The sequence below is a fragment of the Grampus griseus genome, assembly GCF_964374135.1.
Source record: "Grampus griseus genome assembly, chromosome: 11".
In the NCBI taxonomy this organism is placed as follows: domain Eukaryota; kingdom Metazoa; phylum Chordata; class Mammalia; order Artiodactyla; family Delphinidae; genus Grampus; species Grampus griseus.
Genome location: NC_139005.1, coordinates 57,491,349 through 57,508,072, shown reverse-complemented (window position 1 = coordinate 57,508,072; position 16,724 = coordinate 57,491,349). Strand labels below are relative to the sequence as shown.

Here is a 16,724-nt window from a genome sequence, read left to right as displayed (position 1 = left end):
TCACAATTATTAAGTAGAAAATCGTCACAAAGCTACCCAAAACCTTGCAAGAAATGTGTAATGAAAGTGAGATTTGCTGGTGGGCTGTACAACCATAGACATTATTTGGTGTTATAAATAATTCAAGAGCAAACCTCAAATGTGTAATATTAACCTTTATTTCTAAGTATTTCTTTCTATATAGCATTTTAGTAAGAAGGCAGTGTTTTACTGTTAACTATGTGATCTAAAAAGTGAATATTGTGGGAAAGGTGAGAACACTGTTTTAAAAAACAAATAAACAAACCTTTGCTTTCTTAAGTATCTTTGTATCTAAGGCATTCTTCGCTTTAGTTAAAAAAAGGGGGGGGGATCTTTCTTGATTTTAGGCTTCCTTCCTCCTTCCACTGATGATACTCTGTAGGAATAGGGAGATGGAAAGTGATACTAGTGGTGTCTTAGGATCAGCTGGTTAGAACTGTTAGGGCTGTACCTCAGTTAGATTGCACATTTTAGGGTATGACCATCCTTGCGTGCTAGAGGCTCGCTTTAGTTGATATTCAGTGGTGATCAGCTGTGAGAGACCTGTTCTTTTACTAATTAACACACATAAGACTGAGGCAGACAACCAAATGCAGTTGGTGTTCTAGGAACTAGAATACTTACCTGCAAGGCCACATGATCAGTGTTTTTCTTCCAGTGGTCATATTGTGAGACCAAATTAAACTAGAATTCTACTTTAGTGTGCCTAGAGAGAAGGCAAAATCTGTATGATTTGGTAATGTTAATAAAAGTGCTCATTTTCAGGTTACTATGTTTCGGTTCATATTTAATAATCTTGTATTTTGATTTCATAGTTTAATTCTCTTTGGTCAATCTTTAATTTTCATATTTCCAGGTTCTTGGAGATGATTCATTGTAGTTCCCAAGTATTGACAATATTATTATTACTCTTTCTATAAAATAATTTTATGATCTACCCTCTTAAAAGAATTTTGTAAAAAATTATTATACAGAGAATGTACTCTACTCAGTTTTGTAAATTTTAACTTTTTGCCGTATTCATTACAAATATTTATGTTTTTAAGAAGTAAAGTGTTCTAAAGGTCAGTGTATAGTCAAATGGCATCATTTGGGCCACAGGTCAGCCCCATATAAGGCATGTGGTTAATATCCATATTGACTTGAGAGACAACGGGGACAAAGAAGAAATTTTAGTTTTCCCTAAGGTTGTATGGTTATTGAGTAGCAAGAGTAGTCTTTGAATCTGCCAGATTTCAGTGAGTCTAAAGAAACCACTGACAGTAAAAAGTGCAATTATCAATACTTTTAGCTGCTGCCAAGGAAGAAATGCTAACAATTTAACTGAGATGCATCAGTAACTATTTCAGAATTATTAATGTTTATTTATTTATTTATTTGGCTGCGTCAGGGTCTTAGTTGCAGCATGTGGGATCTTCTTGTTGCAGCATGCAAACTCTTAGTTGTGGCATGTGGGATCTAGTTCCCTCACCAGGGACCAAACCTGGGCCCCCTGCATTGGGAGTCTTAGCCGCTGGACCACCAGGGAATTCCCCAGAATTATTAAAATGTGAAAAAGTGTAAACTTTAATAATTAAATACAGTGGGTAATTCTTTTCATTCCTAGTCCTGTTTGCTTTCTATCCAATTTAAATAGTCCATTTCTTCACTTTTCTCCACATGAAGGGAGGAATGGAGTCACCACATCACTGTTTTCCTTTGGTTAGGACACTTTGGCAGATTCAGGGGAATTTTTTGTTTTACTATTTCTTAAAAAGTATGTTTATTTCCAAAAAAAAAAAAGTGTGTTTCTAGCCTTTTCTGCTCTATTCCCTGTTACCACCACTAGGTGAAAAGTAGAGCAAAGTAGAGAGTTTTGAGGGACTAAATATCAGCGTAAGTGGATGGCTGATTTTGTAATGATATAAGGACAATAAGGAGGTGGTCTCATGGAAGTCAAATATTTTATTGGAGATTAATAAAATCTCACTTGTACTCTACTTAGATGCAATTTTATTTCTTCAAAAATACCATAAATTTAATTTATTCCTATTGAAATACATCTATTATTAAACTCTTACAAAAATTTTTTTTACAGCTCCTTCACCAGTGCAACCACCATTCTTCTCTGAATGTTCATTGGGGTATTTTTCTCCGGCACCATCTGTTTCTTTGCCTCCACCACCTCAGGTTTCTGTAAGTGAGAATTGATATGATTTCTACGAAAATTTTGTAGCCTTATGTCTTTTCTAATTTGTTTTGAAAAGCTGGCCTGTAATTAATTGTTAGGTTTGAAGAGAGCGTAAAATCAAAATTGCTTATCAGAATTAATAGCTATGAAATCTATGGAATAAACAGTTGATTAGTTATTGGCAGACTATCCATTTGGTAGATTTTTTTCGTAGCTAATTTTTTTTTTTAACATCTTTATTGGGGTATAATTGCTTTACAATGGTGTGTTAGTTTCTGCTTTATAACAAAGTGAATCAGTTATACATAGACATATGTTCCCATATCTCTTCCCTCTTGCGTCTCCCTCCCTCCCACCCCTCCAGGCGGTCATAGCTAATTTTTAATCTCATGTTGACTTTCTTTCAGTACTTAGTATGTTTCCTTCTTTCTTCTCTTTGTTCCTCTTTGTTCCTCAGAAAATGTATTCCGAAGCAGAGTAAGAATTATCTATTGTTTTGGATTTTTTTAGGGGGAATTGGGATTTAAGTGCATTAAGGTGCTTCTAGAAACTTTTTTCCTTTCTCCTCTTTTGATTAAATAGTTACTTTTAATTTGAAAATTCAATAAAAGAAAAGCATTGTCTATGCAAGTTAATTTCTTTTCCCTACCTTTTGAAAGAACTGCCAGTCCCCTGTTAAAAAAAAAAAAAGAAAGAAGAAAAAAGGAAGTGGGGGATCACAAAGTAAAATTTCTGAAGTTATTTCAGATGAGAGAACCTAGAGGTCACACTGGATCTCTCTTAATAGGTTAGTGGGGACCTTACCATTTCACAGTTCCTAGGTAGATATCTGGTGTCCTCCTAGGAAGTTGAAGATGAGGGGAATATTAGAGCAGAGAGTGAGAGAGAAACATTTTTATTTTTTCTTTCTTCCTTGAATTGTTTTATATGCCAAGGGAAATACTGGAAAGTCTTTGAAGCAAAAATATGTGCAAATTCAAGGATTTGGGTAAAATTGTCTTTATAGATAATCTCGAAGAAGCCATTTCACAAGGATTTTATGAGGGTAGTGGTGACTCTTCTTTACAATTAATTCTTGAGATACTGTAGACTACGCCCACCCAGAATCCCTTTGGTTCCTAAGTTTTGATTTTTACCTAAGTGTTGTATCTGATTTTTTGTTATCTGTTTGTTTTCAGGTAGTCATCTAGGCAGATAGACACTGTAAAGTTTGATTTCTCTATTTTTAAGTTTATAAATTAAATGTTTCAAATATTGTTGATTTTTTGTAAAAATTATACTTTTTCATGGCTGAATATTGGATTTGGTTAGTTTTGAGATTTCCAGTATTCTTAGTTCACTTATGCTTACAGTAAAGTAATAACCTGTATACCTTTTTCTAATTTAATGTTACTCTAATGATAAACACTTGGAATGGGTAAAATTTGCATAGTAATTATTATTTCTTCTTTTTTAAAAACAACTAGTCAATACCACCTTTGAGCCAGCCTTATGTGGAAGGCTTGTGTGTTTCTCTTGAACCTCTACCTCCTCTACCACCTTTACCACCTCTTCCACCTGAAGATCCAGAACAGCCTCCAAAACCACCTTTTGCAGATGAGGAAGAAGAGGAAGAAATGCTGCTCCGAGAAGAGCTACTTAAATCTCTAGCGAATAAAAGAGCTTTCAAGCCAGAGGTAATTTAGGTACCTGAACCTCTAGGTGGTGCTATTGAGCTTAGTTTTAGGTAGCCCTACTTTTCTCTGCTAGTTTGGGATTCATTGGGCTTTTCAGTAAAGTGGGGATAAGTCTGATAGTACTTTGCTCAAGACCTTTAAAGGGACAGAAATTCTTTTCATTTAAAATTGCTTCATATCTGTCTCTTTCTTCTTTAGGAAACATCCAGTAATAGTGACCCACCTTCACCTCCAGTTCTGAACAATTCACAGCCTGTGCCAAGAAGCAATCTGTCGATAGTCAGTATTAATACAGTATCTCAGCCTAGGATACAGAACCCAAAGTTTCACAGAGGACCTCGTCTTCCACGAACTGTGATCTCGGTAAAAACAAACAAAATAATTAGTCTTATTGTTATTTAAACAGCTTGTGAGAAATTTGTCTGCAGTTTTGCTGTCCTATTCCCTAACTCCTAGTTTATTATATACAAACATATATGTATTATTTTTTATTTATTAATAGTGAAATGGGAGCAGCTTCTTCACTTGTAAACTGGTAGAGTTCATGATAATATTTTTTGGGAAGCATTATTTTCCTCAGAGAGGTATTTTTTGCCATTTCCTCAGTTTTTGTTCCATATAACTTGGTCCATTTAGATTTTCTGTCTAGTCAGTTTTAGCAAATTATATATATTTTTTATTTCTCCCATATTGGCTCATAATTTTTCAATTAATGACTGTACTATAATGGAAGAACTTATGATGTTTTTCAATGTTTATTAAGGAGATTGAAATGACAATTTATTTCTACCTTGTTTTCTAATGGGTTTAAAGTAAAATAAATGGAGCAAAGCCAAGTTGAAATCTTGCCTCTGTTCGGTAAACTTATTCTCCATATATAAGCACAAAAGCCAAAAAGATTTATTAATAATAATGTAGAATTATTAATTTTTTCTTTGGCTTTAAAAGGTTAATTTAGATTGCATTATGGTTCTTTATAGAAAGTTGGAGAAAATAAAACTTAATGAAGAAAGTGATGATAGTAGTATCTAGAGAGACTGAGAATATAATCAATAGAGTATTTTTATGTTTTTGGATATAACCAGTATCTGTGGAGTGGGACAAAGTAAGTCAATTAATACAATATAAACAGGAGGAACCATAGACTGTCTGCTTGAAACCCATTATTTTTATGAATTTAAATTCGTACAGATAAAGTGACTTGTTCAAGGTCATGAAGCTAATTGTGGTAGAGCCAAGAAAAGGATAGAGATACTTCTGTCATCAAGAGTAACAAATATACTGTCTTTGCAGCTTCCAAAGCATAAATCAGTGGTTGTAACCCTAAATGATTCCGATGATAGTGAATCTGATGGAGAGGCATCCAAGTCAACCAATAGTGTTTTTGGTGGATTGGAGTCCATGATTAAAGAAGCAAGACGAACTGCTGAGGTAAGTGCAGTAATGAAAGATGCAAAGATTTATTGACAATCATTAAAGTTTGTTTGTTTTTCCTGGAAATTAGACCTTAGAGGTTTAGATTTTTAATATATCGAATTATGGAAATATAAATAAGAATTATGGAAATTATAAATAATACAAATAAGTATTTGTATTATTAGGAGTTTATATAATGAAGTGTGTATAAATTTAGATAGGTTTAACTATTAAAAAACTCCTTTTTTTTTGTTTCCAGTTGACTGTCACTTTTTTCAAAATAGTAAAATTGTGTGGATAATTGTCCTCTGTACTAAGGAAATTTATTGTTTTGGAATTTTGTTATATTACCAGAAAATAGTGTTTTTATCAAAGTGTATCACCTAAATACAACTTTTATCCCTATTCCTAATTGCAACAGTTGCTTAGATATGAAATAGTTCAATTATTTTCAAACCATAAGTCTTGACTACTTACTGGGATTGTACAATTAATTTGGTGGTTAATGGCCAGCACTGTGTTTTTTTAAACGGAATAGAAAATAATGATGAAGATGTTTATTTCTAAATATATAAATGTGCACTGGATAATGTAAAATATAGATCTTAGTGTGGGATTATAAAAGCTTTTGATCTGGTTGACTTCAAACGTTTTCTAGCAAGCTTCAAAACCGAAAGTACCTCCAAAATCTGAAAAAGAAAATGATCCCATGCGAACACCTGAAGCTTTGCCTGAAGAAAAGAAGATTGAATATAGATTGTTAAAGGAAGAGATTGCCAAGTAAGTGGCATTTTATGTAATTAGCTTTAAAGGTGTGTACTATTTTCGGTGCTTAATCTGTATACAGTTTATTGGCATTGGGAAATGAAGATGATGATTTTTATCCAAGATGAAGAGTTAATGTTTTTAGAACTTGCACAGGAGGGGGAGCCAGATGATCACCTATAAGCTTGAAGGCAGTGATGCACCGAGGTATAAACAGCTTAGAAAAAGATAAAAGCTGTTACAAAGGAGAACTACACTATCAGCTCTGAATGCCAATTTGGGTCATGCATATTGGTCATCATTGTTATTAGTCAATATGTTAGTCACTTAGTTAATATTTTTACTTTATTTTATGAAATAGAATACATCTTAAAAAATAATTTCAGTTTATTTTTTGGTATAATTTATTAATCTTTATTGATTATTTTAGTCGTGAGAAACAGCGTTTGATTAAATCAGATCAGCTGAAGACAAGTTCATCATCCCCAGCAAACTCTGATGTAGAAATTGATGGGATTGGCAGGATAGCAATGGTTACTAAGCAGGTTACAGATGCAGAAGCAAAACTTAAAAAACATAGGTGAGTCTCATTATCTGATTAAATACTGCATGTATCTAAGTGTTCCTATATTAGAGGAATATATTTTTGTGGTGTATGTCAGTAATAAGTATACTGTGTGATTACCAATTCTTTCATACTTGATAGGCCTAGAGAAGGCTATCATTTTGTTGAATTATACATTTACGTGAAGTAATAGTATTAATGTTTAAATAAAAATATCAAGACTTCAAAAGAAAGTTTTCCCCTTCAGATTTATGTATGGCTTTAAAACCTCTGGCATGTTTTTTAAAGACCTTTATTGGAAGCATATTTTTATTGTTAAAATTGGTAGACTTGATTGTTGGAAATGGTCATTACTTAGTCTGTTAAGTAAGACACATGGTCAAATATTGTGTTATTACAAAAACTATGATATGCAGTAACATTAAGATGTACCCTGATATTAGAGATCTGAAAAATGTTACTCATAGATGAAATATTGTGGTGACCATAAATCTCCAAAATTATCGAGAAATGGTACTGTGTATGTTTTAAAAGAAATTAAAATAAATTCATTTAGATTCCATTTCTTTAATAACTTTTATAACAAATGAAAAGATTTTTAAAAATTCTTTGTCTTTCTATTCCCCATTCTCTTTATCACATATTCTCTGTTTTTATGATTCATTCTAGATGTCATGTGTTGTGACTGTTTGAAATATGGTATCTTTCTGGGAAAGATGCTTCATTTTTTTTTTTTATCATAATGTTCAGTAGTTGAAAAGATGAAAATCTGTAAATTTGTCTTTTTGTCCTGATTTTTACTTCTCAGTTCCAGTCTTTACATCTGTCTATTGTTTAAAAATTAGATTTCTTTTTCTCTCCTTTGCTTTGCTTTAGATAAAATGAGTTAGAGGTTTGTAAATTAATTAAATGTGCTTGATTATGTTTTTTAGATGTTTATTTGTGTGTTTATTATTAGGAGCGTTATAAATGAAACTAAACATAGTGATTTTCTGTCTTAAGTCTTCATTTTTCTTTTTTTATTTGAGGTTTTTTTATGTTTTTAATTTTTTGCGGGGGGGGTGTTGGGTCTTCGTTGCTGCATGCGAGCTTTCTTTAGTTGCGGTGAGCGGGGCTTCTCTTCATTGTGGCGCGTGGGCTTCAGTAGTTGCGGCACATGGGCTTCAGTAGTTGTGGCTCATGGGCTCTATAGTGCAGGCTCAGTAGTTGTGGTGCACGGGCTTGGTTGCTCCACGGCCTTTGGGATCTTCCTGGACCAGAGCTTGAACCTGTGACCCCTGCATTGGCAGGCGGATTCTTAACCACTGTGCCACCAGGGAAGCCCTCTTAAGTCCTCATTTTTCAGGAGTTATTTAGGGCTACATTGAAGGTTACTATTAATAGCTTTTCAACTGTAATTCACATTACTCAGACGCATGTTTTGTTTTGTTTTTTTAAAGATCCGACCCAGGGAATTCTCTGGTGGTCCAGTGGTTAGGACTCTGCACTTTCATTGCTGAGGGCCTGGGTTCAGTATCTGGTCGGGGAACTAAGATCCCGCAAGCCGCGTGGTGCTGCCAAAAAAAAAAAAACGGCCAACCCATATTTGCTTTCATAAAATTTAACAGTGTCTATCTGAATACTTATTTTATTCTTCTAAATATTCACCTCTGTGTATCATAAACATATTTTTAAAAATGAGCTATTACTTCGTAAGTTTTTTATTCTGATGGTGTCAGTCCACTAGTTTAGAAAAACGTTCATAAGACTTTTGTTATTTCCCAATTAGGATTCTCTTGATGAAAGATGAATCTGTTTTAAAGAATCTAGTACAGCAAGAAGCTAAGAAGAAAGAATCTGTTCGAAATGCTGAAACAAAAATTACAAAACTTACAGAGCAGCTTCAGGCAACAGAGAAAATTCTCAGTGTCAACAGAATGTTTTTGAAGAAGCTTCAGGAACAAGTAATGTTCTTTTCTTAAATTCAAATATTGTAGTCCCATGTTTACTACACGTTTTTATGGGCCAAATTTTTAATAAAACCATAAACCAAAGCCATCAAAATGTGTAACCTACACATTGTTCTCCACTGAGATGTAATATTAGCATATTTTTAATTTTCATTTGAATACCATAAAGAAATTATGTTTAAGAAGGTATTTCCTCTCCTAAGATTTACATACTCAGAATTACCCTATATTTCAGATTCACAGAGTTCAACAACGTGTTACAGTTAAGAAAGCTTTGACTCTGAAGTATGGAGAAGAACTTGCTCGTGCAAAAGCAGTGGCTAGTAAAGAAATAGGAAAACGTAAACTGGAACAAGATCACCTTGGAGTAAGTTGTTTGTAGAAATATTTAATGTTTGAAAAGGAGAAGGTTTTAATTATTCTTTTGAGGGTAAGAGATGCATAAAAAGTTCAAGCTTTTCCCTGCAGATTTAAAGAGAATAAGATTAAAGGTTTTTTTTGTTTTGTTTTGTTTTTGTTTTTGTTTTTGTTTTTTGCGGTATGTGGGCCTCTCACTGTTGTGGCCTCTCCCGTTGCGGAGCACAGGCTCTGGACGCGCAGGCCCCGCGGCCATGGCTCACGGGCCCAGCTGCTCTGCGGCACGTGGGATCTTCCTGGACCGGGGCACGAACCCGTGTCCCCTGCATCGGCAGGCGGACTCTCAACCACTGCGCCACCAGCGAAGCCCAAGATTAAAGTTTTGTTTTTAAATGGCACCCACATATTTGGAAACTTTTTTTTGTTTGTTTATTTTGACTTGTTTTGTTTGTTTTTGGTACCTCATAGATTAACTAGCAAATCTGTTGGAGGCTTTTGTAAAACTGTTTTAGTCTCATTATTGACTTAGTTTTATAATGTTGGCATTGTATTGTAGGGATAGCACAATTATCTTACCAAAAATTGTTTATAAAGTCATAGCAGTATAAAATATTGATATCATTTTTTCCCCCCAGCCTAACAAAATGATGAGACTGGACAATTCTCCAATATCAAGTCCAAGAAAGCATTCAGCAGAACTAATTGCTATGGAAAAAAGACGATTGCAAAAGCTAGAATATGAATATGCCCTGAAAATTCAGAAACTAAAAGAAGCCAGGGCCCTTAAAGCAAAGGAACAGCAAAATATTGGTCCACTTGTGGAAGAGGAACCTGAATTTTCTTTGCCTCAACCCTCACTTCACGATCTGACTCAAGATAAATTAAGTCTGGACACTGAGGAAAATGATGTTGATGATGAGATTTTGTCTGGGTCAAACAGAGAAAGAAGAAGATCCTTCTTAGAATCCAATTCTTTTACTAAACCTAACCTTAAGCACACTGATACACCTAACAAAGAATGTATAAACAAACCTACTAAGAATGCAGTAGAAAAACCAGAACTTTTTCTAGGGTTAAAAATTGGTGAATTGCAGAAATTATATTCAAAAGCTGATAGCTTAAAACAACTGATTTTAAAAACTACCACAGGCATTACAGACAAGGTTTTGCATGGTCAGGTAACTGAACATTTCATATTCTTTATAAAATCTAGAATTCACCCTAGCCTTTATTTTATGAAATTTCTCTTTTCTTTTGCAGGAGATTTCTGTGGATGTGGATTTCGTGACAGGACAGAGTAAAACAACAGAAGTGAAGCCATATCCGTTTAGACCCTACCATAGTCCCCTTTTAGTTTTTAAGTCTTACAGGTATAGAAGAAAGATTCAGTAAACTTGAGGTTCAGGATTGCTCCTTGTTCTTAATGATATCTTAATCTGGAATGTGTGATGACCATGAAAAAAAATTGAATCATGGCTGCTCAGAAATGAACTTGTCCTTTTAGGGAATATAAAAATTTAAGTGCCTTGTTGTCAAACTTGAACCAAATAGGAATTAAGATTTAACTCACACTTGGGTTTACTAATTCTTATCAAATCCTAATTTCTGGCTACTGGTGAAATTGTGGAGAATTCTGAATTACTATATCTATTAAGGATTTTAGGAAAAATAACTGGAGTCTTATGAGAATTTAAAATTTTTGCTTTTTAATTTTATTGTTATTCTAAGGAATGCATTGGCTAGCTTTCATAAAATTGATTTGACACTTTCCAATGATTAACTTTGGGAGGTTGTCTCTTTTTTTTTTAAAGACTCTTTAGAAGCTGTGAGACTATTAAATTGGTATGATTTAATCGTAAAATCGTACAACACCTACCAGGTAGTATAGACTTTTTCTCTAGTTTTTTGGTTGGCTGGTTATGTGTGGAAGAAATACCAGTGTTATACACCACTTTATTATGTGGTAGGAAAACACTACGTTTAGAATACAGGATATTGTTGTTCTTTGTTTTCTATTTCAGATATTTTATGTCTGGGTATAAAAGTAGTTTGTCCCTATGACTTGATATTCTGGTTGTTTTCTAGAGTTAATTTTGGCATTAAGTAATTAGATAAATAGTAAGCTCAAAGTATAGAAACTTTAATTGAGAAAGAAAAAATGAAAAAATTTCTGAGGAATGTTTATGGAGCATCGTAATGTGCCTCTCTACCTCTCTTCTTAGATTTAGTCCATACTATCGAACCAAGGAAAAACTTCCCCTAAGCTCAGTATCATATAGTAATATGATCGAACCAGATCAGTGTTTCTGCCGTTTTGATTTAACAGGAACATGTAATGATGATGATTGTCAGTGGTGAGTAGTTTTTATTTGTTAACATTTTATAATTTAAAAGGCAGTCTTGGTTATGTAGCTTTGATATATACATGATTATCTTTTCTGTGTTGTTATTTTATTTTAGGCAGCATACACAAGACTATACGCTTAGCCGAAAACAGCTATTCCAGGACATTCTGTCATATAATCTGTCTTTGATTGGTTGTTCAGAGACAAGCACTGATGAAGAAATTGCTGCTGCAGCAGGTTTTAAAGACCTCTTGTTTCCCAAGTGAAAATTGAATTTAGGCGATTTAAAAGTTTTATATTCAGTTGTTGACATCTTTAAATAGCCATAATAATTCAATATATTCATCTATGACACTTTATCTAGATCTGCTCTGTCCAGTACAGTAGTCACTAGCCATGTGTTGCTATTTAAATCTAAGTTAATTAAAATAAAAATTTGGCTTCCTCAGTCACACTAGCCACATTTCAGGTGCTCAGTAGGCACTATTGAGCTCAGTATTGGTAAGTGCTTACCGGTAAGACAGTGCAGATGTAAGACATTTCCATTATTGCAGACAGTTCTTTTGACGGAGCTTATCTAAATATTTCACTTTATTTAGAAGAATATGTTAACATAGTATAGAAATATTACCAGTGATTTAAAAATAGACCCTATTTAATTTACTATTTTCAAAAATAAAGGGGGATTAGAAGTTGAGGTGACTATAGTTTCAGATTCTACAATGAAATAAAAAAGGACTTTATACACTTTGACACTGTAGAAAGCATAGATTACTGCCAGACATTGTGAATAAATGTTGTTAAGCTTTTCCCCAGATTGAGTGCCAAATATTAAACCTTAAACTACAAGTCTTTTCGAAGTAGGGGAATTAGTGTTTGTTAAATTCAGTATTATCACAACTCAGAGTGATTGTGACATCACTGAATCTATTTAGTCATTCCTAATTAGGGACTTCAATTTTCACTTGCTTAGGTTGTTTTAGGAAATACTTTTTTTCAGTCCACATTGGGGTGCATGATATGGTAGGATTTGCTGTAGTAGTTAAGATAATATAGACCCTGCCCTTTAGAAGGCCATAGGTGTTTTTGACTAGTACCTTTAATTTTTAAAGTATTCTTTACTTCATACTCTTTAATTAGCCTCATCTCTGTAATCCATATTTTTTATACTTTTTATGAAGATAGCATTGCTCTAATTTCAGAAAAATATGTTGAGAAACTTTTTGGAGTAAACAAAGATCGAATGTCAATGGACCAGATGGCTGTTCTCCTTGTGAGCAATGTCAATGAAAGTAAAGGCCATAGTGAGTATATGTATCTTCCTCTCGCACAAAAGGACCTTAGAGTTTATGAGAACAATTTTTTTGGCATTATGTAGAAATATATATATACCATGTCTGAGTAACATGATAGAATAAATTCAGCTCTTTTTGAGTACTATTTGGGTATCCTTCAAAACTATAAAAGACTAGTTCTGTTAACCAGCAGTCTTCTCCTGTCTACTTTAGCACCTCCATTTACAACCTACAAAGATAAAAGAAAGTGGAAGCCAAAGTTTTGGAGAAAACCTGTTTCAGAGAATAATTTCAGTAGTGATGAGGAACAGTCTACAGGACCTATTAAGTATGGTAAGAAGTAATTTAAGATCCAGAATCATTAAATTGTCGTGTTACACTTTGCTAACACTTTGCTAATCTTTTGGTGTAATCTACTAGCCTTTTAAAAGTTTCTGTTTTCAAAAAAGTGATGCTGCTTGGCGTTTAAGGAAATTAGTTCTTCCTTGGGCAAGACTGTGCCTTATATTGCAGGATGTTTTGTTTTCATGACCCCTGCCCAGTAAATGCATGGATCACCCTTTAGTAAATGTGACAGCTTTAAATATTACTTGAGTGGGGAGAGGGGAGCAGTGCTGCTTCCATTTGAGAACTACTGCCTGGCCTGTGTCCTTCTTGAGAGCAGGAGTTCTGTTTTGTTTTATCTTTGAGTCTTTGTTTTCTGACATGCAGTAGGCTCACAGAATGAATGAATTAAATGAGTGAACAAAGAAATGTATAAATGAGTGCCTTATTGTCGAGTACATCTTACATTATATTCTCAAGTTTGCATAATTTAATTGCCTACTATTTGTGGATTAGCAAATATGCTCTCCTGTACTTATTTACATTAACACTTTTTCTCTAATTTAGATGTAGTGGAATATGGAATAAATCATTTTCATAAATTATTATAACTTTCTCTTAAAACTTAATGAATGTGAATTATCAGTCGATGTCATTTACGCTTAGAGTAGAGAGATCATACTTCTGGTTTGCCCAGCAGAGTCCTAGTTTATACCTGTCATCCTGGTGTAATTTGTATTAACATCCCTTTTTACTCTTAGAAGTGTCCTGGTTTGGAGAATAAACTATATGATTGCTCTACCTTAAAGCTATGAGCTTTAGATTTTTATATTATTTTAAAGATAAGGCCAATCGTTTTTTCTTGGGTTTGTGGATTTAGAGAAATTGTGAAGCTAATAGTGCTTTTTCTTATAGTCTTCCAGCCAGAGAACCGAATAAATGTTCCAGCTTTGGATACAGTTGTCACTCCAGATGATGTCAGATACTTTACAAATGAGACTGATGACATTGCTAATTTAGAAGCAAGTGTGCTTGAAAATCCTTCTCATGTACAACTTTGGCTCAAGCTTGCATACAAGTACTTGAATCAAAATGAGGGGTACGTCCCCTTCTATCTTTGTGTAAACTGGTGCACATTTATATTTTTATGTTTGAAGTTTATTTCATCTCTGGTAATCAGGTTTCCTTGCTACTATCAATGGAGTCTTTGTTTTTTTGACAAAGCCAAAAGCACTTAATTGTTTTAAAGCTATTAGAAAAAGTTTAAGATTAGATCTTGAGTTATGTGCTTGGCTTAGTGTATGGGTAATAAATTAGCTACAGTTTTTAACTTAAGTAGGCTCTTATTTCAAAGTAGTGTCAGTTAAAACAGTAAATTCTGAGTGGTCCAAGAATTAATCATTGGATTTTTTAATACGTCAGGTAGTCATGGTCTCAATAAAATTGTGATAAAGACACAGTGGAACAGGTTAAATTTTATGTTAATTTTAATTTGGAGATTTAAAGCTTGTCTAAGAAACTCTAAATTCTGGTGAATTGACTTTTTTCTGTGTGTGGTGTTATATTATGTGTATTCAAATAAGATAAATAGTAATTTATCTCAAAAATGACAGCTCCTATTAAATAATTGTGTTTTTTGACTCCTACTTGTTGATAGGATTGCCAGGAATAATCTCTTATTACCAGGAGTAATATTTATTACTGTAATTTTAGAATTACAATAGTAAGGTGTTTTTGTTTTTTTTTTAAACAGGCTGCTCTGTCTTAAAACTTGGTATAAAAACTTTTTTAAGGTAGCACTGCAGAATGCTAATACATCACACATACCTGAATATGGTGCTTATTTAACTTACCTTGTGTGTCATTTTCATGTTGATAGGATAAGTTACAATGTTTTCTTTTCTGACTCATTTACTGAGTGAAGGCCAAAAAACTGTACATTATTTTATGAATAGGATCATGAGAGACAGTTTTCTCCTCCAAGAGATAGTGAGCCCTTGACTGTTGAAAAGAACTATTATATTGAAAGCTTTGATTATTTTGTGCTAGTAGTAGCTGGCCTTGAGGGAGAATTGTTTAACTTTTCCCATTCCCAGACCAGTGGAAATCATAAAAGGTATTGCTGAATATGGACATAAAGCACATTTGAAGTTGATAATCTAGTGGTTTTATAACACTGTGTTTTTATCTAGTAAATGCGCATTGAACATCCACTTAAAAGGGAATTGTTGGGTCAGTGGGAAATCGGGACCTGTTTTGGATGGATGTGATTTAAAATCTTAATCTACCTCCCTTTGTCATTGGTGATTCTAACTTCTTGGTAGGTTCTAATAGAAAATGGAATTAAAAAGTTGACTTATTAGAACTAGACTGATTTAAAAAGTATCTTCAAGTGTTAAAAAAAATGGTCCTGCTTTTTCTTTCAAACATGTAGGCTATGTTCCGAGTCCTTGGATTCTGCTTTAAATGTTCTGGCTCGAGCTTTGGAAAACAACAAAGACAATCCAGAAATTTGGTGTCATTACCTCAGATTGTTCTCAAAAAGAGGAACCAAGGAGGAGGTGCAGGAAATGTGTGAAACAGCTGTTGAATATGCTCCTGATTATCAAAGTTTTTGGACTGTGAGTAGAAAAGATAAAGTTGTGTGTGTGTTTGTTATCAATAATTCTTTAGGTTATCTTAAATATTGATGTGTAGGTTAATAGATCATATGTTTTGTCTGCATATAGATATAATAATAACCTTACTTTCACTGTCCAGTAACCTCAAAGCCACTTCTCTGGGTCAGGATTAACTTAGACTAAACAAGACAGTATTTAGTGAAGAGGTGATTTTTGTTGTTGTTTACTTTATTGGTAATGAGGAAACAAACATTTTAAAACATTTTACACTAACCTATTCTTAAGCAGTTTTGGTTTGGGCAAAGTTAAATGAATTTTTTGCTGAGCACCTGAAAATAATTTAATAATATTCTTTTTATGCTTATATAACATTTTCATGAAAGCTAGGAAATAATTTGGTCTTTTTATTATATGCCCTTGTTACTTATGGAAAAAACTTTATCTGTAAATCATACTAATATCGAACCTTGCTAAGTTTAAAAGATTTGGTGAAAAAGTGGGTTTTTCCTCATTCTCTGAGAAAATGGGGTGTTTCTTACCCAGGCTTAAACTTAAAATTATGATTAATTCACTTATAAAATAAATATTCATTAATATGTGAACTTTTACCAGCTGAACTCAGGAATTATTAGATTCAGATAAACTTTCATATAAACTGTTACTATCAGATCTGTCATTTACTTGCTAACTGAAATTCAGAACAGACAGATTTGGATAACATAGTATCCCTTAATGAATGAACTTGCCACTTTGTTACTCTCCTAACTCACTGAATAGATTTAGACAATGAAAAATGCTTGGCTTTTAACCTGCAGCCTTGTACCAAAGTTAATGCTATTGATCACCACAAATTATAGGGTGTGATGTTTTTCCTTAAGTTGTTTGGTCTTTAAAGGACCTTTTAATTTCTTTAAAAGATTAAATCTTTTAATTATTTTGTCACATATTTCTTATATGAATGCTATTCTCAAAATTTTTATACAGTCACACACCTGAGCAATTCAGATTGTATGTGATCATAAACGTGAGCTTTTGGAGATCCATCATGGTCTTGCTGCCATTTATTGATTCAAGGAAAGGAGACGTGAAATTGCTTTAGTGATAATTCTGAGAGTGTATCTGTATTGTTTTAGTTTTCATCTGATTCCACTTTCCAACTTGTGGTAGAAGGGGAAATCTAGGTTATAGTACTGTACAATGGGTTTATACATATTTGTAAT

The 16,724-nt window shown here is 33.4% G+C and overlaps 1 protein-coding gene across 2 annotated transcripts in view; it reads left to right on the top strand.

The window, feature by feature from the left end:
* The window catches only part of ZFC3H1 (zinc finger C3H1-type containing), a 49,304-nt gene that overhangs the window by 18,462 nt on the left and 14,118 nt on the right, over positions 1 to 16,724 (top strand). For both annotated transcript variants that reach the window (XM_082665172.1, XM_082665171.1), the window contains exons 7-22: positions 2,099 to 2,196; positions 3,658 to 3,867; positions 4,066 to 4,230; positions 5,161 to 5,298; positions 5,942 to 6,063; positions 6,479 to 6,628; positions 8,382 to 8,556; positions 8,798 to 8,929; positions 9,555 to 10,097; positions 10,180 to 10,289; positions 11,142 to 11,273; positions 11,380 to 11,501; positions 12,467 to 12,568; positions 12,773 to 12,892; positions 13,799 to 13,982; positions 15,318 to 15,504. In XM_082665172.1, coding sequence (XP_082521298.1) covers positions 2,099 to 2,196; positions 3,658 to 3,867; positions 4,066 to 4,230; positions 5,161 to 5,298; positions 5,942 to 6,063; positions 6,479 to 6,628; positions 8,382 to 8,556; positions 8,798 to 8,929; positions 9,555 to 10,097; positions 10,180 to 10,289; positions 11,142 to 11,273; positions 11,380 to 11,501; positions 12,467 to 12,568; positions 12,773 to 12,892; positions 13,799 to 13,982; positions 15,318 to 15,504 — 2,690 coding nt within the window. The remainder of the gene's footprint in view (positions 1 to 2,098; positions 2,197 to 3,657; positions 3,868 to 4,065; positions 4,231 to 5,160; positions 5,299 to 5,941; positions 6,064 to 6,478; positions 6,629 to 8,381; positions 8,557 to 8,797; positions 8,930 to 9,554; positions 10,098 to 10,179; positions 10,290 to 11,141; positions 11,274 to 11,379; positions 11,502 to 12,466; positions 12,569 to 12,772; positions 12,893 to 13,798; positions 13,983 to 15,317; positions 15,505 to 16,724) is intronic.